The following is a 22,577-nucleotide window of genomic DNA, read 5'->3' as shown; positions in this document are numbered from 1 at the left end:
GCCAAGTACTTGTGACCTGGGTTGGCCACTGTTGGAAACAGGATACTGGGCTTGATGGACCTTTGGTCTGTCCCAGTATGGCTAAAGCTTTGACCAAAGGCTAATGTGTAAAGATGGGTTTTTACAAGTGTCTGGAACTTTTTACGATCAGATTCAACATTCCATGCTACCAATTCCAAGGCAAGCAGTTGCTTCCTTATGTCTGTCTCAATAGCAGATATGGACTTTTCCTCCAGGAACTTGTCCAAACCTTATTTTAAACCCAGATAGGCTAACTGCGCTTACCACATCCTCTGGCAATGTTAAGTGAAAAAATATTTCCACCTGTTTTATTTTACAAGTATTTCCATGTAATTTCATTGAGTACCCCTTGCCTTTGTACTTAAGAGTAAAAAAAAATCAATGCACTTTTACCAAGTCGTAGCCCCCCTTAGCTGTCTCTTTTCCAAGGTGAAGAGCCCTAACCTCTTTAGCCTTTCTTCACATGAAAGGAGTTCTATTCCCTTTATCACTTTGGTCACTCTTCTTTCAATCTTTTCTAATTCCGCTATATCTCTTATTTTGAGATGCGTTCAAATTTGGTTGCCTTAATATTCAAGGTGAGGTCACACCACAGAGTGACGGAGGCATTATAGTTTCTTGGTCTTATTTACCATCCCTTTCCTATTGGACACGTTTTCTAGAGTACATAGATGCCACTTTCTCTGTTTTTTGTTGTTTTTTAAGACTTCTTTTTGAGCTGAAACAGACCTTGCTGTTGTGAACCCTGTTCTCACAGGGGGTCTTTGTATCTTTAAGGTATTCAACAAAATGCTGCTTAATTGATATTTTTACATTTTTGGGATAATGATTAGGCTCTAAATCCAGTCCTGAGGACACACCCTTTCAGTTTGTTTTTCAGGATATCTACATTGAATATGCATGACAGATATTTACATGCACTGCCTCCAGTGAATTAAAATCTCTCATGCATATTCATTTTGGGTATCCAGAAAATCTAACTGGCTGGGTGCATCGCAAGAACTGGGTTGAGAACTATGCATTTTTGTTTAATATTTGGTCTCATTTTTAACCTAATACTACTAATCATAGCCGTAGTGCTACTAGATATACACAGCACTGTACACATTATATGCAGGTACTTTTCTCTGTCCCTAGAGGGCTCACAATCAGTTTTTGTACCCGAGGCAATGGAGGGTTGTGTCTTACTCAAGGTCACAAGGAGGTGCTGTGGGAATTGAACCCAGGTTGCCAGGATCAAAGCCTGCTACACTAACCATTAGGCTACTCCAACATGAAACTTACTGAAAATATACATGAGGAATATTTTATTCTGAACACTTTTTTTCATGTGTGTGTGTTCATGAATGGGTATTTGTGCCTTTTATTGAATCTTTACAATTTAGTGATTGATATTCCTTGTAAACGTTCACCTAATATGACTTCAGGCAAGTTTATTAACCCAGTTGTGATACTGTAAAAGGCACCCTATACATGCATATGTCTAATTATTAGAAAGGTTTACTGAGCTCTGTTTTCATTCCATCTTGTCTTTGTTGTATTTATTTATGATACTGTTCATTTGACTAGTCTGTACAGTTGTTAGATGGTTTTATATATATCAGGTTCACAGTTATCCACCTTTTGCTATTTGAACCTATAGGTGTATATTATGGGCACAGTCATGAACCATGGTTTAGGCCTGAGTGGCCTAAGAAGTGAATGTGCACAGAACCAGAGAGAATAGAAAAGCTGACAGGCTAAAAGTCTGCTTGTCTCTTGTTTGACTTCTGTGTGATTCAAAGCCTCATGATCTGTTGCTGATCTAAGCAGACACCCCTTGTGCAAACAAGAAATGAGGAAGGGGCGAAGGTGCAAATAAGCTTTTCAAACATGTTTTGCAAGATAAAGGAAACATGTCCAATATAGGGAATAAAGTAGTTCCTTTGGAAAACAGCTGTGCACAAGGTCTTTCAATAATAGCTAATCTTACCTTCAGCATTTTCAGTGAAGCACTAACCACATTATTATCCTATACCCAATAAGTATTAACCACAATATTATCATATCCAGTAAGATTGATTACTGTCATATTACCTATGCATAACTTGTTACCTTAATAAGACTATATAAGTGATTGTATTTCCTATTTCTGGGGAAGATGTTAGATGCAGTTAGCACTTGTGTGCAGCAGTGTCTCTCTCCCGGAAGCAATTGACTAATTGTACTTGTACTTGGTAAGTAGGGAAAAATAAAATGATTGCTTTCACAAGACGCAGCCTTGGTGTCTTTTGTTCCTCCAAATTGTGGGTGGCTGGTTCATTATAATTTGGAGAGGAGGCTAAAAACCCTAAATTCAGTAAGTAGACTGTCCGACCTTCAACAATTTTAGTACCGGTTAGGAATTTTCAGCACTGATTTAACAGTATTGATGAGTGTGGGTCAACTGTAATCCTTCACTGCTGCAGTATCTCAACTGTGCTACAGAGCCAAAGATTTAGTTTTTAACATCAAACTAAACTAATAATGAGAAACAAATATAGGGATGATGGAAAACTTTGTTTTAGCATTCTTGCTGAAGGTTTTTGGTTTGTTTTGGGTTTTTTTTTTGCAGCGAAATAAATTGGACATTCTGTGCTGTGTCAGAATTCAGGACAATGATGGCAGTGGCGTTTGCCAGAGCTCGCAGAGCTGTCTCTTTTTGTTCTTTAAGAAGATGTATGCCCCACTGCTGCTCAAGGATTGGATACGGCCTATTGTGGTACGTGCACGCTACCTCATTTTTACATGGTTCTGCAAAAGGAAAATCGCCACATGCACAAACAGAAGCGGAGGATGGAGACTTCTCACAGTCCTAACTGTCTCTCCATGAAATCCATCCTCTCTATGTTCTTGAGCACTTGCTTTTGGACTTGTCTTGATCTAGAGATGTTTTAACGCTGTCTTTTTCTCTGCCTGTCTTTGCTTCAGTAAGTGTTTGGTGTCATTAGTTGTCACATTTTGGTTCAAGATTGGCAGAGGAATAGAACTTATAGTTCTAGAAATGTAAATGTGTTTATATTTATCAGCTTAATAAAGGCATCATTTCTACTCTACTGTTTTTCATTTTGCTATGCTTGCTTCTCTTTTCCCTTCTTTGCACACCCCTCCCCCTTCCCTGTAGAGCGGTCTTCCTGGGTGAGTTGGGTGAGGAGGAGTGTTCTTTGACACTGTTCCCTTGATTTTACTGTTGTCTCGGTGGCATGTTATCTCCACTGTGGTCACTGTGGTGGTAGCTGCCTTTCCTTTTTCTCTGGTGCTTGAGTGCTTCACCTTGCTGCAGCTTACTGAACTCTTGACAGCTTTGTCAGGCATGAACCTCAGATGCAAGTCTCCTGTATCGCAGCTCTGCACCCTAGTACACTGGCTTTCTTGGAACTAATTTTAATATTTAGATCTGTGACAGAAATGTGTATTCTATTCTTGAAACTATCCTGCTTCAGGAAGGCACAACCTTATTTTCTTTCTTTTACAGGTGTCCATATTTGTTGGCATTTTGTCCTTCAGTATTGCTGTGGTTAATAAAGTAGAGATTGGCTTGGATCAGTCTCTTTCAATGCCCCAGGTAAGATTTTCCTGATTGTGAGAGGAACTTAACACTTAACCAAGTTGTGCCCCAAATGTGCCCTCTTACTGGGCCAGACTAAAAAAAAAAAAATGAGCATTAGAGGGCAAAAGCAATTGGGGGTCTCTTACTATGGCGTGCTAGAGTTTTTAGCGCATACTAATATTTAGGGCACACTAAACATTAGTGACATCTATATATTCCTATGGATATCGCTAACATTTAGCTCACCCTAAATATTAGTGTGTGCTAAAAATGCTAGCGTGCCTTAGTAAAAGAGGACCTTAATGACTTGCTCCTTTTCCTAGTGGTCTGTCTTCCCATTTGTCTTAGATTCGTTGTGGGCTGTGATACTTTTTATTGGGTCAGCATGAAAGTGATCAAAGGATTGTAGTCTGATTTGAACTTTCAAAACCGCACAGATTCCTTCGTCACACATTTGAAAATGTTACACAATGCCATTATCTTCAGAGAATTATTTTAGCTTGATGGAAGCTATCACAATCCTGCAAAGAACCCAGGTGTCTGCGCCACAACCATTTTGGTCACTGGAACTTTGCACTCTTAATTCCAAAAACGAGTTGCGAGTGTGTGAAGACCTTGCATGGCAGAGGAATACTTATTTTTACCTACACCTTGCAGTTTTCACCTATTCTGAGATTTTTATTTCCTTTCTGTACAAACGCTCTTATGATTTCTTATAATTTGCTTTCTAGAACAGGTCTATTAATTACAAGATGTCTCAGTTCACTACCTTTGCTTATTGCACCATCACTGCCCTCAGAAGTGTTACAATCGGAGCAATTCTATAACAAGAAGCCTCCACTCAGATGTCCCAATAGAACATGGGGAGCGCTTACTCTATAACAGCATCTGAGTACCCCAATCCCATTGCAGAATACTAAATCCTAATGTGCACACCTAAATTTAAACAGAGTCATTTATGTCAGATATTAAATGCTTTACTTTTTGTCTATTTAGATTGTAAGCTCTTTGAGCAGGGACTGTTTTTCTTCTGTGTTTGTACAGCGCTGCGTACACTTTGTAGCGCTCTAGAAATGTTAAATAGTAGTAGTAGTAGTAGAAAGAAATGTTCTGTGACAATTCTGTGCTCCCAGGGCAGTTCTGCTTCCATCTTTTTGCCATGAACCCTTCAAAAGTTGATTGCCTGCAAAGCCTAATGAGGCACAGAAGTCATTATCTGACATCTTATCCCCAGAGGACCCAGATGCACGAAAGCTAACGAGCCAGCAATGTGGTTTTTACACTGGTTCTAGCCAGTTTAGTGGAGGAGTGGCCTAGTGGTTAGGGTGGTGGACTTTGGTCCTGGGGAACTGAGGAACTGAGTTCGATTCCCGGCACAGGCAGCTCCTTGTGACTCTGGGCAAGTCACTTAACCCTCCATTGCCCCATGTAAGCCGCATTGAGCCTGCCATGAGTGGGATAGTGCGGGGTACAAATGTAACAAAAAAAAAAAAAAAAAAACCATGGAGTACAGCCAGACATGCACAAAAGAGGTCTTCGAGCTCTTTTCCTGCCACGGTAGCAGCTAATGAAAATTGTATGCAACGGTATTATAATAAGCTATTTACTATACAAATATGCATGCAAAGCGATGCACAGCCATTTTCCGAATGATGCACATAAGCAGCCCCTACCTTTACCGTGGAAAATTTAATGGGAGGTCTGGAGCTGTCAGTCCTGACAGTTCTTCATAGCAAGTACTCCACAGCCGCCTCCTCTGCCACTCCTGCAAGAAGAGAAGGACACGCGGGGAGAAATAAGACGCGCCAGAGCAGCCCTGCTGGTGCCTACCCTTCAACCATTGAGGGGTGGAAAAAAAAACACCCTTTCAAACAAACTAGGCTGCAGGCTCTGCGGTGGGCTGGGCAGGGGAACAGTGCATGCTCCTGCTTTAAAGGGCCAGCATTAGCACTTAAAAGCTGCTCCAGTATTCAGGATCTGCAGCCACACACCCCACTCCCAACTTTTGTAGGCAGGAGAGTGGAAGGCAGTGCAGGCTGTCAGCATCAGTAACATGACCGCAGCAGTTTTGGAGAATAAAAAAAAAAAGCTACGCCGACTTTCATACATGCAGCTTGTCTGTGTGTATGAAAGCTGTTTGTAGCACATTCAGCCACACTTAGCGATTGACTGTTCTGCACATGCTAAGCTCACCAACTGGGTTCACCCCCTATTGCATGCAAATGAACTGATCGCAAAGCATCAACTAGCTCATTTGTATGCAATTCGCTTTGTGAATCCCTCTGTTTTTCCAAATCGGTAATTTTTACTGAGCTGGAAATGCAGAGCAGTGTGCATCTGGGTCTGAGTCTTCTAAATGGCTGCAGTTTGATTGCATCAATGACAGTGAGGTGTTTACTGTGCAGATGGTGCATGTTTGGTTTGGGTGTAGAGAGTGAATTCTGAATTCTATTTTGTATTGTTAAATTTATGTTAAATAGTCTTGGGAGGTCTGCATGAGTTGAAATGCTTCTTAATTCTGACACTAATCCACTTTGAATGGGGTTCTCATTGGAACAGTGGGATATGTTTTAATCAAATTATGCTGCACTATCTTTATCTTCCATCCTGAAACCATTTTTCTCATTGTGTGATTTTTCTCTCTCCCTCCCCCCCCCCCCCCCCCTTAGGACTCCTATGTACTGGATTATTTTCAATCAATAGGTAAATACCTGCATACTGGACCACCGGTGTACTTTGTTGTTGAAGAAGGGCATGATTACTTGTCATTGGAAGGCCAGAACATGGTGTGTGGTGGAACGGGCTGTGACAACAACTCCCTGGTACAGCAGATCTTCACTGCAGCTGAGCTGGACAACTAGTGAGTGCTGTCAGGGCCACAATGGTACCCTCAGGGGACAAGGAGCATCACTGTGCTGCTGCCATCTTGATGGGGACCTGGGCTTTTCACAATGTCATAAACCCAGGCACAGATTACTCGGGCAGAAATAAATATTGACAGTATTTTTTCCTTCTTTGTGTGACATGCATAATGCTATTAGTAGTAGTAGTTTATCAGTTATCTGCACAGCCTTATTTTTTTATTCTGTGTTTTGTTCAGAAATTTTACTTTTACTGCTACAGTTTGAAAAATGTTGATAACAACATAGTAACATAACATAGAAACAGAGAAAAATGAAAGCAGATAAAGACCATATGGCTTATCCAATCTACCCATTCCAACTGTACCACCTCCACCAGAAGGCCATTCCATGAATTCACCCTTTCCATGAAGAAGTGTTAATCACTGAGTTGCTGCTTCCTAACATTAAGCTCTGACCTGTGCCAGTACAAGGGTAGGTAAAGGGAGGAGTAGCAGCATAAGAAGACTGCTGGCTTTGCATCCCTATGCTGAGCATTGTTGTGGATAGGAAGCTAGAAGGCTTACTGAAACAAGCCTAAAGGCCAGCTAGAAGCAGGGTTCGCCTACTTGGTGGATGCTATTCATGACATGGGTTACAGTATGTCTTTGGCTGTCACGGCTCATCGGCAGCTCTACTCCAGGGTGCCCCCTTGGTAGCTCCTCTACTCTTTCCTCATCTTCTGACTTGTTCCCAGACTCCTGAATGAGAACAGCCTCTGGGACAGAAGTTCAGTTTTCTTGGGACGGAAGTTCTTCTTGGGAAACTTCTTCACTTCCGTTTAAAAGGTTGATTTGGCTTTGTGTTCCTCTGCTCCCAGAAGGTGCAAAATGAAGGACTCGAGGCCATCCAACTGCTTCAGATATTCCGCATTGAGCTTACAAGTGTCACATTGGGGAGCTGGCTGTTTGGGAGGGGTCCTGAGAGAACCCCCCCCCCTCTCTTCCAGCTACGCTAAGCTGATTTACCGGTTGACTGGTATGCCTTACTAGTAGGTGATCTGGCAGTTAACCTCTTCCTGAGTTGTGGAGGTACAGGGGGTTCACCTGCTTCCAATGCCAGGGTACCTTGGACTGAGTTAACTCCCAACTTGCAATCCTTGGACTTCCGCTGGACCTTTCTTCCCCGATCCTGACTCATCCAGGCTATAATTTGATTGTTGGTAACCCAGCCAGTCTTGAGGTGTTCACTACCCAGGAAATTTAAGATTTGGTGGCTGGTCTCCACAACCAGTTCTTCCCATTGGACATAACTATGAAAGTGTTGTAGGACCCATACAGCTGTCAGCTTTGCCTGTTCGCAGTCGCTACATTTTTTTTCAACTTCAAACAAAGGCTTTGCTGGCATAAGCTACTGCACGACAGTCTGCGTCACTTTTTTGATGCAATACTTCACTTATGCAGTACCGGGTGAACCCTATTTCTAGGTAAAACTCCTTGCCTCAGTGAGAATAGGCCAGCCACAGGGCATGTAGCATCAAAGTTACATCTACTTAAACTGCCTTTTCATGGCAAATGACTTTGGCGAAGATCTCAGTAATTTGTTGAAAGAACTGAGGGAAACTAAGCAACAGCAGTTGCTGGAGAATAAGCCAAAAGCCTCTGGTTGTCCATCTTTAGAAGTCTCTCAATTTCGAGACACAGCAGACAGTACTGGCCTGGCCATCAGCAGTATGGTCAGAAGTCTCACTTTCAGGCACGTCAATCTTCCTTTTGTTCAGACAGGAAGTCCTCTCCTCAGTCAGCTAGAGCACCCAGTGCCTCCAGAGCTTCACAATGATGCGAGGCTGGTCCACTCTTCTCTTTTCTTCCTCTGGTGGGAGGATGTCTTCATGAGTTTCAGGAGGAGTGGGCCAAAATCATGTCCAGTCAGTGGGTTCTGGATATTCTTACAGAAGGTTACAAGTTGACATTCTCCCATCCACATGCTCCTCTCTTCTTGCAGTCTCCTTGTCGAAAGGGAACCAAGGCGGTCAGGCCACCATAGATTCCCTTAGTGTACTGGCTGTGTTTTTATTATGCTATTCTTAGAAATAAAGGAAAAGTCAGACTAAGAAAGAAAGGTATCTTTATTACTCACCAGCAACAGAACAAGAAATACTATTTCCTCTTGGCATTGGTAGTTTTACAGAACAGAGTCTAACAATAGGAAGGAAAGTTTTATTCCTCACTGTCACAAAGGTCACAGAATAGAGAGAAAGAAAGGAAGAAAAAATGAATGAAAGATTCTTAACTGCCAAGAATTAGTTCTTACAAGTGGGGGGAGGGGGGAAGGACACCCCCCTTGGAAATAGGCAGTCGCAAGGATAAACTCTCTTGCCATCCGGACTATTTCATAGTCTCTTTAGATGAGCAGTTACTTACATACCCTTCCCATCACAAAGGACCACCTCATATATCACCCAATCAACAGTCCTGCAAGTACATAATAGTTCTGTGGTAGGGCCTTAGTGTCCTTGCCACACCTCTGCTCAGTAACAAACAGTTGAGATGTCATGACAGCGGGGGGGGGGGAGGGGTCTTGTTAGTTAAAACAGTTGGTGTCAAGGCAATGGTCTTGTCAGTTTGTGGTCAGCCAGAAATTCCTGTCTTGCTACTATCAGTGGAAACTCACAGAAATAAACAGACCCAAAAGAAAAGGCCAGAAAATTCCAGAACATTGGTATGCCACTGTTGGTGCTTTATGAGTTGGGTGACATGGGTTTGGGCATTTGGCTGAGCCAGCCTAGAGGGCAAGGCAGTTTAAAAGGTGGAATTCCCAACCAAACCCCATTAAAAAGAGAAGCTACAGCACACCCACTCTTCGATGGGCACAAATCCGCTTCTACTCACAAGTTCAGCATAGACTCAGCATTGACGGAGCTTATAGATACCAGCATGCCCACTCCTCGATGGATTGACTTCAACTCACAAACTAAGCGCTGACAAAGCTTACAGATTTATTTTTATTTTATTTTTGTTACATTTGTACCCCGCGCTTTCCCACTCATGGCAGGCTTAATGCGGCAGGCAATGGAGGGTTAAGTGACTTGCCCAGGGTCACAAGGAGCTGCCTGTGCCGGGAATCGAACTCAGTTCCCCAGGACCAAAGTCCACCACCCTAACCACTAGGCCACTGTTTTCTTCTATAAATCAGGACTTTCCCAAATAAGCCTCAAATGAATCTCTACAATGGCACTTTGTTTCACCTCTTGGCTGTATCAGGAGGTTTGCTTAAACAGGAACTTAAGCCTCTCAATTTTTGATTCAAGATGACCACGGCTTTTGAGTTGAAATGGATTTGTGTCCATCAAGGAGCAGGCATGTTGGTATATCTAAGCTCCGTCAGTGCCAAGTCTGTGCTGAACTCGTGAGTTGAAGCGGATTTGCGTCCATCCAGACATTGAAACTGGAATCCTCAGCGCTTTACAAGCAGTGAAAGAAGAACTAAAATGATGAAGAAGAAGCTATCTAGATAAGTGGCTAAGTGAAATTGTTATAAACACATTTACAACTATTGTTTTTTGTTTTAAGGCATTGGGGGGGGGTTGTTTGGGTTAAGGAGACACCCACAATGGAATTTTTTGAGGAAAACTAGAGTAATATAACATAAAGGATATTTTTGACACGGTCGTTTTTCTACTGTTGTCTTTTTCTTTGTTTGGTTGGGGGTTTTTTTTTCCCTTTATGAAGAAACCTATGATTAAAAAAAAAAAAAAAGTATGCCTGTTATACGAGAGCATGCAAGGAAGTTTTGAGGTTTGTTTAAATTTAAGTTTCAGACCCTATGTGGGGTGTTCCCCTTTTCCTTGCAGAATCCACATTAAATAATTAAAGAACATTAGGCTAGTTGTTTTTCAGGCTAAGTACAGCAAAACATTTAGGCACCCCAGACAATCAGGTTTCAGGATACCCACAATGAATATTCATGAGAGAGATTTGCATGTACCGCCTCCATTACATGCAAATCTATCTTATGAATTGTCATTGTGGGTATGCTTAAAACCTGACTGGCTGGGGTGCCTCCAGGACCAGGTTTTGGAACCACTGGTGTATAGTAATATATAATTTTGGTCATTAATACAAAAAAATGGAAAATTAGCCATTTTACTGTTGTGACAAAAATGGCTCATTGAGGGGGGGGGGGACATGTAAGGGTGAGACCAGTTTTTGCAGTAGCTTAGTACAAAAAATGCTGTTTTGATTGATAGATTTGGAAATGCTCTACATTTTGCTTTTTTTACTTTTATAATTGAACTTCCATATTTGATTTTTTTTGTGGGGGGGAGGGGGTAGATTTCATAATGCGATGATGCCATGGGCTCTTGTTTGGACAGGTGGGACCACACTAGGCAATTGCATAAGTTTCTTGCACATTTTCAATATGCTGTCCTTGGTGAAGACCTTGACAGGAACATTGGTGCTATTTAGAAAGTCATGTGAGTGTTATTAAAATAGTAGTCCTTGAAGCAGCTAGACTTTATGCTGGTGCCTCTCTCTACTTTAAGGACATTTAAACATGCTTGCAGCATATTTCCTAAGAAAAAGGGGATGTTAATCCTGGTGGACACTGAACTTCGGAATAGATTGTACAATGTGTCCTCCTGAAATCCTCTATAAACACACATTCGACCTTGAGGAGAACTCACCCTTTTTGCACTGTGCATTCCTATCCCCCAGTCATGATGCTGCCACAAGCTTTCATTTTAACTTCAAGGTAAACATACGCTTTTGTGTTTAGTATAGTTTCCATCACCTCTGTTTCTCCTGCTTTCCAGCACAAAGGTTGCATACACACCTTCCTCCTGGATTGATGACTATTTTGATTGGGTTAAACCACAGTCCACCTGCTGCAGAGTCTACAACACCACTGGGCAGTTCTGCAATGCATCAGGTAAAAGCTCTCCATTGTTTTACACTCTAATTTGCACAAGATATTTCAGGACTAGGGTGAGCACAACATTTGCCTTTAATAAATGACATACACATTCTCTCCTTTTCTTCTCAAATGTGTTTGACAATTGTGATGAAGACTAAATAAGGTTCTGGGCCTAAGTGTATTGCTCCAAATATTAAGTTGTGTATTACTTCCAGTGCTTTTTTTGTGCCGGTAGAGTGTACCGGCACCTTTTTTTTTTTTTTTTTTTTTTTGAGGTCCCGCTCCTATCCATTCCTGCTCCGTTTAAATATTGCTGGTCGCGATTCTCCTCTCTCCCCTGCCCTCCCCTCTCCTCCATGCCAGCAATTCTCTCTCCCCTGCCCTCCATGTCCGGCATGTCCCCTCTCTCCCTTCCCCTCCCCTCTCCAAGTCGCGACAAACCGGCCTGCAGTGAAGACAGCGGTACTCACTGAGGCAGGCACGCAGGGCGCAAGCAGGTTCGTCTCCTCTGATCTCGCGTTGCTTCCCTCTCAGCGCGTCCCGCCCTCGAAGGCAGGACGCGCTGAGAGGGAAGCAACGCGAGATCAGAGGAGACGAACCTGTTTGCGCCCTGCGTCTGTGTGCCTGCCTCAGTGAGTACCACTGACTTCACTGCCGGCCTGTTCGTCGCGACTTGGAGAGCAGAGCAGGGGAGGGGAGGGGAGAGAGAATTGCTGGCATGGAGGGGAGGGGAGAGAGAATTGCTGGACATGGGCAGGGGAGAGAGGAGAATTGCTGGGCATGGATGAAGGGAGGGCAGAATCGTTGGACATGGAGGGGAGGGGGGAGAGGAGACATGCTGGACATGAGCAGGGGAGAGAGGAGAATTGCTGGGCATGGATGAGGGGAGGGCAGGGGAGATAGGCGACATGCTGGGGAGGGGAGAGAAGTGCTGGACATGGAGGGGAGGGCAAGGGGGAGAGGAGACATGCTGGACATGGGCAGGGGAGAGAGGAAAATTGCTGGGCATGGATGAGGGGAGGGCAGAATTGCTGGACATGGAGGGCAGGGGAGGGGAGAGAGAAGTGCTGGACGTGGAGGGGAGGGCAGGGGGAGAGGATACATGCTGGACATGGGCAGGGGAGAGAGGAGAATCACTGAGCATGGCATGGGTGGCTGGAGGGGGGCAGGGGGAGAGGAGAGTTGCTGGACATGGGTGGATGGAGGGGAAGGCAGGGGGAGAGAAGAAATGCTGGACATGGATGGAGGCGAGGGAAGAGAGTGAAGAAGGAGATGAGATGAGGGAAAAGGAAGAGAGGAGAAAAACTGCACATGGATGTGGAAAATAGGCAGAAGCTGGATCCACTGGACAGTCAAGTCTGCGGAGGACCCAGCATTTACATACGGATGTAGGGCAAGAAATGAAGAAGAAAGGCGGAAAGTAAAGAACTAAATGGAAAGGAAGCCCTGGAAACGGAGTTAAGAGGACAGATAGCAGCAGAATCAGAAACTGAGCCAGCAGGATCAGAAAAACAGTCACCAGACAACAAAGGTAGAAAAAATCATTTTATTTTCATTTGTCTGGAATATGTCCAATTTGAGAATTTACATCTGCTGTCTTATTTTGCACTGGGTATATTGGAGCTGTTAACAGCTTACAGAAATTATTTATAATGAAAAAAAATCACATTTTTTTCAATGATGCCTGTTTATATGCGCTATGGCTGGTATAAGGGGTGTGGCTAATGTGGGTGTGGTTATAATAGGGGTGGAGTCATGTGTGGTGACTCCACCCACACTGAGTACCGGCACCCTTTTTTCTACAAAAAAAGCACTGATTACTTCTCACTGTTGCTTTCCCTTCAGGACAGTGTTTGACCTGCTTTCTTTTGTCCTAGTATTTTTTTTTATACTCTCTTGGGATACATGATATGTACCTTTTTCAGGACCATTTTTCAAAGCCATTTATCTGAGTAAACTGGCCTGTCTGCTCTGAAAGTAGCAATTTTCAGCTAAAAAAAAAATACATGCAAGTGTTCCCAATGTGCATTTTAGTTGCATTATTATAAAAGGGTATTACCAGGGGTGTGCAAAGTTTGTAATCTTCACACAAAGGCATTTTCAAATGGGCTTACTTTCCTTCCTTGCCTCCCTGTAGAAAAATGAATTAAGATTGCAGGGCAATAGAGTTGGGCGTAACATCAAGAAATACTTTTCATATAGTAGGTGGGGGGTGGATGGAATTCTCTCCCAGTGGAGGTGGTGGGGACAAAAACAGCATGGATCCCTATAAAGAAAGGTTGAAACTGAAGCAAAACTTAAATGAAACTCACACTTGAAAAATGCATAGAGGGGTACAGGTACAACTGTATGTGCCTTGTTGGTCAGACTAGATGGACTGTATAGGTCTTTATCTGCCCCTATGCTACATAGTGAACATTTATGCCCAGGCACCCAAAGTTTCATGAGGAAAATTGGGCAAATGGCTTTCTTTGGAAGTTGTGCAACCACAAAACTGGCTATCTATTTTGTAGTGAAAATTTATGTCTTTTAATTTTTTTTTAATGGCCACACTTCCCCTGAGTGAGCAGTGTGTTTATACCCTTCTCCGTGTGCTGGCTTCATGGGAAATGCAGATCTAGTCTGGCATGCAGTGTTGGAAGCAATATAGGGAGACCTGGATGACAACCTCTTGACCCACTGCTAAGTTCTGCATTTTTGAGATCTCACATCCACACTGCACTGGCCACTGCTAGTAGAAAAAAATTGGTCAATCTGTAGGGGTTTTATTTAATGACTGATGGTTCCAGGGTGAGCATGAGGCAGCACAAGGGAGAGTGGAGGTATCAAGAGCAGATGTTTTATATTGACATGAGAGAATGGTTTAAGGATCTGAAAAATATTTCAGCCTTTAGAGAGAAAATGGTGATGCTAGTGGTGGATGTACACAGTAATCTTATTGGCAGGAGAGTGGAAGAGGCCGACTCCCAAGCAGATGAGCAGGTGGAGATCACAGCTGCTTTGGGTTGCCAAGTATCTGAGCAAGGGAAACCCACTGGTGGTTGGGATAAGCTAGATGTTGAAAATGGGGCACACAAATAATTTGTGTTTCCAAGAAGTTCCAGAATCCCCGGCCTACAGTGACCATGTGGAAGTGGTTTAGATAATTTCTAAAGTCTTTTTAGAGGTAGGAGGCATATCTGTGGCCAGCTAGATTAAACTTGAGTAGGATCATAGGGCATTGGGGATGCAAAGGGATAAAACCCCTTAACTGCCTGCTTCCATGAGCTAATTGCAACAATAGCATGGAAGCAGGGGCAATTTCTCTGGGACTGTCACCAGATTTCTCCCCCATGACCCTGAAAATGAGGCACAAATTTAAGGGCATTACAAAAAAAGCTTAAAGGAGGGAAGGAAGTGATGTCATCAACCCGAATGGACGCGTGAGAGCGGAGCTCCCGCTTACCCCTCGAAAATAGCGATTCTCAAACCAGACCAACAATAAACGATCGATAGCGATCCTGAGCGCTAACCCTGCAAGACATTGCAGAACTCCCGGTCAATGTTCCAGCAGCCTGCAAAGGCGAATTTGGCGAGCTTCACATACACACCTCGGGCGGAGTTGCGGAAAAACAAAATGGCGGAACCAGGGAAACTGCAGACGCCACCAGAAACGACGGGGCATCGTCCACAAAATGCAGATCCAGAGCAGAGAGAGAGAGCGGAGGCTGGAATGGCGATCCCCATGGAGCTGAAAGAATGGCTTCAGGAAATCAGCGCTAACCTGCAATCGCTGCGCTCAGAAGTGGTAACACTGGGGTCGGACCTCAGGGCTGAAATCCGTGAGCTGGGCTCATGACTTGAAGATATAGAAACACAGCTGGAGACTCATGGCGAGGCCCTGGGGCAAGTAGATGAGCAAATATCCAAATTGCGCTCAGCCCAGCAGCAGCAGTTAGAAAAGCTGGAAGACTTAGAGAACAGGGGCCGCCGGAACAATTTGAGGTTCCAGGGCCTCCCAGAAACTCCAACCTACCTAAACTGTGAAGAAGTGGTACAAAAGATAGTGGTAGAGCTAATGAGCAAGGGGGGAGTGCAAATTACGGAAGAAACTATACAGATAGAGCGCGCACATAGGGCATTGGGCCCAGTGAGGAACAATACACCAAAGGATATAATTGCTTGCTTTACCAGCTACAAGCTTAAGGAGCAAGTGCTCAGAGCATCACGCCAATCGCAGGACTTTACATGGGACTCATACAAGATAGAGATTTACCAGGACTTGGCGGCGGCGACTCTGAAACGGAGAAGTGAGCTTCGCCCATTTACAAAAGTACTCCGAGAATCCAACATCCAATATAGATGGCGGAACCCGTTTGCACAGGTCTTCTATAAAGAAGGCAAACAGCACCAAGTGCGCTCTTTAGCAGAAGCGAGAGAGGCCTGCCCAAAAATTGAGATGGAAAAGGATCTGGCAGACACTAATGGCACTCAACGGCGGCCATCGCAAAATGCCCCGCTGAAGTGGAAAAGAGTAGGGAAGGGGCCGAAGCGACTACAGCGACAACAATCGGCGGCGAAGATCACCTGACTGAGGGACTAGAGATGAAACTCTAACGCCGGAGAGCAGAGGTATACAGACAAATATGCCTGAACAGAGACTGAAAGGGTCCTAGAGACTGAATGAAAGGTTTGGTTTAATATGTTAAAGTTTAACTGTTGGGGTACGGGGTAAGCGTTCCATATTTCACTTTCTCTTCTACATGGAATCCAGTGGCATCCCACTGGGCGCCATAAAGAAATGGAGGGACAAGGGAAATGGGGATAGAGGGGATATGGGGCAGGTCGGGGGGATAGAATCACAGGGGATGGAAGGGAACACAAGGACCAGACACATGGGATACCATGAGGCAGAGCTGGAATGGCAGCAGGGCTGGCGAAATCAGTGGAGGAGACTTAATTCCAATGGCTGACATAAAATGGTTGTCACTTAATGTTAAGGGGCTAAACATCCCTAGGAAACGCCAACTCCTATTTAGAGAGTTAGTCCACCGTCAGGTAGACATAGCACTGATACAAGAAACCCATCTTAAACGAAAATACGAGCGACTTTGCTCCCATAAAGGTTATCCAAATATATACTTTGCATCATCCATGGGGGGAAACAAAGAGTAAGGGAGTGCTTATAGCCCTGCGAAATTCTAAACCCTGGGAAGTTAAGAAGATCATACGGGATCGGGAGGGCTGGTACCTGCTCCTGGTCTTGTCCTTAGCGGGGCAATCATACACGGTGGTAAATGTATACAGGCCCAATTTAGATCAGAGAGATTTTTATCTAGAACTTGATAAAGTGATTATGGCACACGTGGAGGGCTCCTTAATGATAGGGGGTGACTTTAATGTTACACTACAACCGAACATGGACAACTCATCAATGGGAGGGCAGTATGCCAAGCACAACAGGCGCAGGTTACAGGAGATGATGGACCGCTGGCACCTGACTGATCTCTGGTGTAGGGCGCACCCCACACAGCGTCAATATACTTACTATTCTGTGGTACATAAGACTTCATCGCGAATAGATATGTGGTTGGGAGATGGGAGGACACTAGGACTTACAGCTTCGGTAGAGATTATCCCATGCACCTGGTCTGACCACTCCTCGGTTCTCCTCCACTTGAAAAACTGGGGGTCTGCCAAAACTCGGCGACCTTGGCGTTTAGATGACGCACTTTTATCAGACCCAGACAATGTCACTAAAATTGAAAACCACATTAGGGACCGTATACAATTTAATGACAATGGGGAGGTTAAGCCGGTGGTCCTATGGGAGGGCTTTAAGGCCATCATGCGGGGGCACCTTGTAGCTTTGAGCGCCCACTGTTGGAAGCAGCGGTCAGCAACGGAGCATAAGTTAAGGACAGACTTACAATACTTAGAACACCAGAGGACAGGAGGGGACACTCAGAAGTCTGAGAAATGCGAAGGCCAAATAAGGGGGATCAGGGAGCAGCTGCGAGAACTAGAATTAGCAGATAGCTCCAAACAATTGCAAAGAGCACAGCAGGCCCACTTTGAGTTTGGGAATAAGGCCAGCCGGCTGTTGGCCTATAAGCTAAAACAACAAGCCGCACAAAATGGAGTGGGGAGCATAAGAGACGAGATGGGGCAAGTGAGATCTGACGACCAATATATAAGATTAGCCTTCAAAAAGTTCTACGAGACCCTATACTCCCAGGAAACATCAGAGATAGAGGATCTTAGGGCGCAATACTTAGAAGAAGTGAACCTCCCCCAGCTCTCTAGTGATGCTCGGAAGGCATTATTGGAGCCCATAGCACTGGCAGAAGTAGAACAGTCTATAAAGGAACTTAAACCAGGCAAAGCACCGGGACCAGATGGATTTACAAACAAATTTTATAAACTATTTGGCATATTATTAGCCCCCATACTCCTGAAGGTCTTTAACTCACTAGAGACTACGGCGGGTTATCCACCGACATGGAATTTAGCTACCATCGCGATAATGCAGAAACCAGGGAAGGACCCATTGCAATGTAGCTCGTATAGGCCCATATCTTTGCTGGGCGTAGATTACAAAATTTTCACTAAGATTCTAGCCATAAGGTTGCAAAGGTGCCTACCCACACTAATACACGAAGACCAAGCAGGGTTTATACAAAACAGACAAGACATTTGACAATATCCGAAGGGCTCTCTTTATGATACAGAATGCACAACTTAGCAAGGTCCCACTCTGTATACTTTCACTAGATGCCAAGAAAGCTTTTGACCGGGTGGACTGGTCTTTTCTCTTTCAGGTCACGGAGCGAATGGACATTGAGGGGCGGTTTGGCAGCTGGCTCAGGTTGATCTATAAAGAACCACAAGCCTCAGTACGAGTCAATGGGCAACTTTCTCAATCATTCAGGCTTCATAGGGGTACACGACAGGGGTGTGCTCTATCCCCCTTGCTCTTTGCTATAGTGATGGAGCCTCTAGCCATACAAATAAGAGCGTGCCCAGAGATCAGGGGATTTAGGTGGAGAGGGCTAATAAAAAAGCTTAAAGGAGAGCATCTAAAACATAGGTGGCTCTTTCCCTTTGCACTCATCTTCACAGTTGATGGGGTAACAACCTGAGTCTGCATGAGGCAGGGACTGGGGAGTTGAAACTGCTAATTTGAGCTCAGTAGCGTGGATCGAAGAATGTGGTGAGGTGGCAAAAGGCAGGTGCAGTCCTTGCAGGAACTTTGAGGAATCCATCCTTGACACTGAAGCAACTGCATGAATTGCTTGACAGAATTGAGGGGTTAGTCCATGCAAATCTCACGGTCTTCCGCTCTAATTATCACCTGGGGTATGAAGAGTTGTTTTTATCTTTCCATATCTGGGACTGTTGTTCTTGGAGAAAGTACTGGACATGATGGAGGAGAACTGGTTTATAGCAAGTGGGGTCCAGGTCTTTAAAGTCGCAGACACTGTGGGGAGGGGGAGTTCCTGGCAGCTGGGGATTGATGTGGAATGTGAGGGTATGGTGATGGTACAAATCAGGTGATATGCATGATCAAGTATGGTTGGTGCAGTGGACTGATTGTTGCCTAAGGAAGCCACCTGGCTAAAGCTTCTATTTAGGAAAGTCACCTGCTGCCAAAGGATGATTAGCTACTGAAGTCCCCGATATCTCCTCAAGTGCTATTGGCTTTTAATCAGAGAAGAAGAAAGGAGGAGTGGGCATTCTCCAAAGATTTATCATTTTCCCCATTTGATAACTAGTGTGACCCATGAGGGAGATTTTTGATAGCAAAAGTGTCCCTGTGAACTGAAACTTTTACCATGATTGTTTATGCCACCAGTGGGACCCAAGGGGATTCTTTGACATCCTGGATGGGAAAACAAAGTAGCTAATGAGGGGTGTTAATTATTGGTGGAGATTTTAATGTAACAATTTTTAGATAGGGAGAACAAAAATAGAGCATGAGAATGGAGGCTTCAGGAGTTTACACTAAATTTTGCCTTCAGTCCTCAAGTAGGAACTCAAGTAGATAAAATAGGCCCTTGATGAGCATGGTATAGGGGCTAGAGAATGACATCTCTTGGTCCAATCATGACCCATTGTAGCTGGTCCTAGTGATGGGGATGGAGGATTAGAGTTCTAGATTTGGCACTTTAATGATAGCCCCTTGATAAGGAAATGCTTAAGCACACTACTGAAGACATTCAGGAATAATTTAGACATAATGACAAGGAAGGTATAGTGCCTAGGGTGTGATTTGGGATGCAATGATGGTAGTAATCCAAGTTTTTAAATGATATGTGCAGCTGTACACAAAAAGGTTAAAGTCTTATTTACACAAGGATATCTACATTTTGAAAGAGAGGATGACTTGAGGCCTAGACCACATATGGAGGAAAAATTGGTGCTTTTAAGAGGGGGGGAATTGAATGGGCTTCTTGGCATTCAGTGTGCCACTAATCAGTAGCACCACTTTGTAAAAGGAATCAAAAGTGAAAGAGAGAGCCTTGCTTTTCAGATGAAGGGAGCAACTTAGAATAGACTATCAATATCGGGGCTTTGGATTTAGCTCACAAATTCAGGTAAAGTAAGGCATTTTCTGTCTGCAGAGGGCTGACAATCTGTTTTGTCCCTAAAGCAGTGGAGGGTTAAGTGTCTTGCCCAAGATTACAAGGAGCTTCAGTAGGATTTGAGTTGGACTTCTGTGGTTTTTAGTCTGGTGCTCTAACTATTGGGCTATTTCTCTGCTCCATCCTGAGATTTGTAATGAGGGGTATAGTGATACAATGCTCTGGAATATCCAAGCTAATGGGAACCAGAAGGGTGGGGGAAGGAAGAGGGTTGGGAAGGCTTAGAGAGGCCTATTTTGTTTTCATAGTCCTATTGCTTTAATTTTAGAATGCCTAAGCCTTAACACACTGAAGTTGTTGGTTTTTTTTTTTCAGGGGGGGGGGGGGGCATCTCATATCTTCTCCTATCCATTGTCTTGGTTTTCTGCAAAACTGATGTATACATACAACAATCTTTGCATAGCTTTGGGTGCACAGATATTGCTTTTTCCTCTGTTACAGGGTATATGTAGAGCTTCTGATTTTAGGTTTTAACCAATAACCCCTGGATTTTGTTTTGTTTTTTGGGGGGGAGGGAGGGAGGGACCTTGCAGGTGTTAAACACCTGAAAAACATAACTTGTTCAACACCGTTACACCTCCCCTTGCTTGCCTTGTATCATCTACTCGATTATTGTGCCTGTTCTGCACTGAGGACTAAGGGGCCTTTTTCACTAAACTGCAGCCAAAATGTGGCCTTAGTGCACCCTTTTTCCTGTGCACTAAAGGCCATTTTACTGCAGGGGTAAAGTGGCCAATTTTAAGAACATAAGAATACCTTACTGGGTCAGACCAATGGTCCACCTAGCCCAGTATCCTGCTTCCAACAGTGGCCAATCCAGGTCATAATTGTCTGGCAGGAACCAAATAGTAGCAACATTCCATTCTACCAATCCCAGAGCAAGCAGTGGTTAAGAGGGGGGGATAGGGCTCTGGGTTTGTACAGGGGGATCAAAGGGGCCTGTGACGTTTGAGGGAGGAATTGGAAGGAAAGAGATCATGTAAGAGGAGAATCAGAAGAAGAAATTTGATGGCCAAACACTAATTTTCCCATTACATGTGAGCCTCTACTGCCATCTATTTTGGAAGCAGTAGGGACTCCAACACTAAACCTATGCTAATCAGTTAGCTCGAAGCTCTGACCGATTTGCATAATGCCCACTCTCAGCCCCTCCCCCCAGACACACACCCCAGTACAAAAAAATTGTAGCGTCTAGCACATGGGTAGCATGTGCACAAGGAAAAATTACTGCAGGACACCTCGGCATGGCCCTGCAGTACACCATTTTTTGTTGCAGTAAGCACACGATAGTGGCCCCTAAGTGACATAAATGTACATATTTGATTCCACCAGTACATAGCAGTAGTACCTGTGGTGTGAAAACACCAGTAAACACTGCCTTTGTACCCTCAAAGAATCCCAAAATAGCTGGAAAAAACACCGACATTTTAACATCTGCTAATGGAAGCATTGGCTTTAACTTTTATTTTTTTTTAAAAAGGCAGTATAACAAATGATTCATTAAACTAGGCATGTGACATTCTGTTCAGAAAGTATTTGAAGTTCTCTTTCCAGTAAATCAGTATAATTGATGCATACAGTAATAGGAATAATTTAGTACCCTAAAATTATCGCTCAATTATCCCTTTTCTTTTCATCCTTCCCCCCCCCCCCCCCCCCCCACACACTTTCTGGTCTCATATCCTGATAGTCGTAAGTCCCCTGTGTGTACGATGTCGTCCTTCTACACCAGAAGGCAAAAAGAGGCCTGAAGGGGAAGAGTTCATGAGATTTCTACCCATGTTTCTTTCGGATAACCCTACATCTAAATGCGGGAAAGGGTAAGCATCAAGGATCTAGTTGAAATATGTTTTCTGCTATGGTTGACATGTCAATTAAATCAAACTCCATATGATTTTCATTCATTGATTCCAGAATTTATATACCACTTAGACCTAAGCGGTTTACAGTTTAATTTTACAGGTACTGTGTCTTGGAAGTGTTGGTACAGTTACAAGCCCATCACAGCTGCTGATTATAGCCATTTTATATCTGTTGGTCCATCTTAATTGTGTGTGTAAATGATGATGTTTCTGCCCACTTTTTACCATATCTATGTGGATCCAGCAGGCATATTTGAGGTGTCTTCCACGAAATAGTTCCTAAAAGACTCGTACCTGGCTGGAGGTGTGCAACCAGATTTTGTTTTCCTTGTTTTTGGGAATGTTGTTTTGTTTGGGGGGTTTTATTGCAATGTCATTAATATGGGGAAAGAAGAGCGTGCAGTAAGTGGACCATATAGTTGGAATAAACGCCCTGTAGAGCTGAAGCAAATTCAATCCTGTTACCTTTTCATAATGTTTAAAAAGTTCCATTATTTCCTGACTGATTTTTTGTTTGTTTGTTTGTTTATGCCATATTTGATTTCCTGCTGTTTTTATGCTTCCCTGTTTGTAATTTTTTTTTTTATTTGGCATTTGTCATTTTTAATTATTTCTAGTCACTTTTATAAATAAATGAAAGAACTAGAACAAGTGAACGTGCACTATTGATACATGCTCATTTTTGTTTGCTGATGACCTGGGAAATGTTTCAAACGAATGCATATCCCTATACCTGGCAGGTGGA

The 22,577-nt window shown here is 43.7% G+C and overlaps 1 protein-coding gene across 1 annotated transcript in view; it reads left to right on the top strand.

The window, feature by feature from the left end:
• Positions 1–22,577, top strand: part of NPC1 (NPC intracellular cholesterol transporter 1) — a 107,659-nt gene that overhangs the window by 74,716 nt on the left and 10,366 nt on the right. Inside the window, exons 16-20 of the mRNA XM_030213532.1 lie at positions 2,615–2,761; positions 3,515–3,604; positions 6,259–6,449; positions 11,246–11,361; positions 21,661–21,790. Of these exons, the coding sequence (XP_030069392.1) occupies positions 2,615–2,761; positions 3,515–3,604; positions 6,259–6,449; positions 11,246–11,361; positions 21,661–21,790 (674 nt within the window). The remainder of the gene's footprint in view (positions 1–2,614; positions 2,762–3,514; positions 3,605–6,258; positions 6,450–11,245; positions 11,362–21,660; positions 21,791–22,577) is intronic.

Source organism: Microcaecilia unicolor, chromosome 1 (assembly GCF_901765095.1).
Source record: "Microcaecilia unicolor chromosome 1, aMicUni1.1, whole genome shotgun sequence".
Lineage (NCBI taxonomy): Eukaryota > Metazoa > Chordata > Amphibia > Gymnophiona > Siphonopidae > Microcaecilia > Microcaecilia unicolor.
The sequence above is the reverse complement of the archived record's forward strand: the minus strand, read 5'-3'. Positions and strand labels throughout refer to the sequence as shown.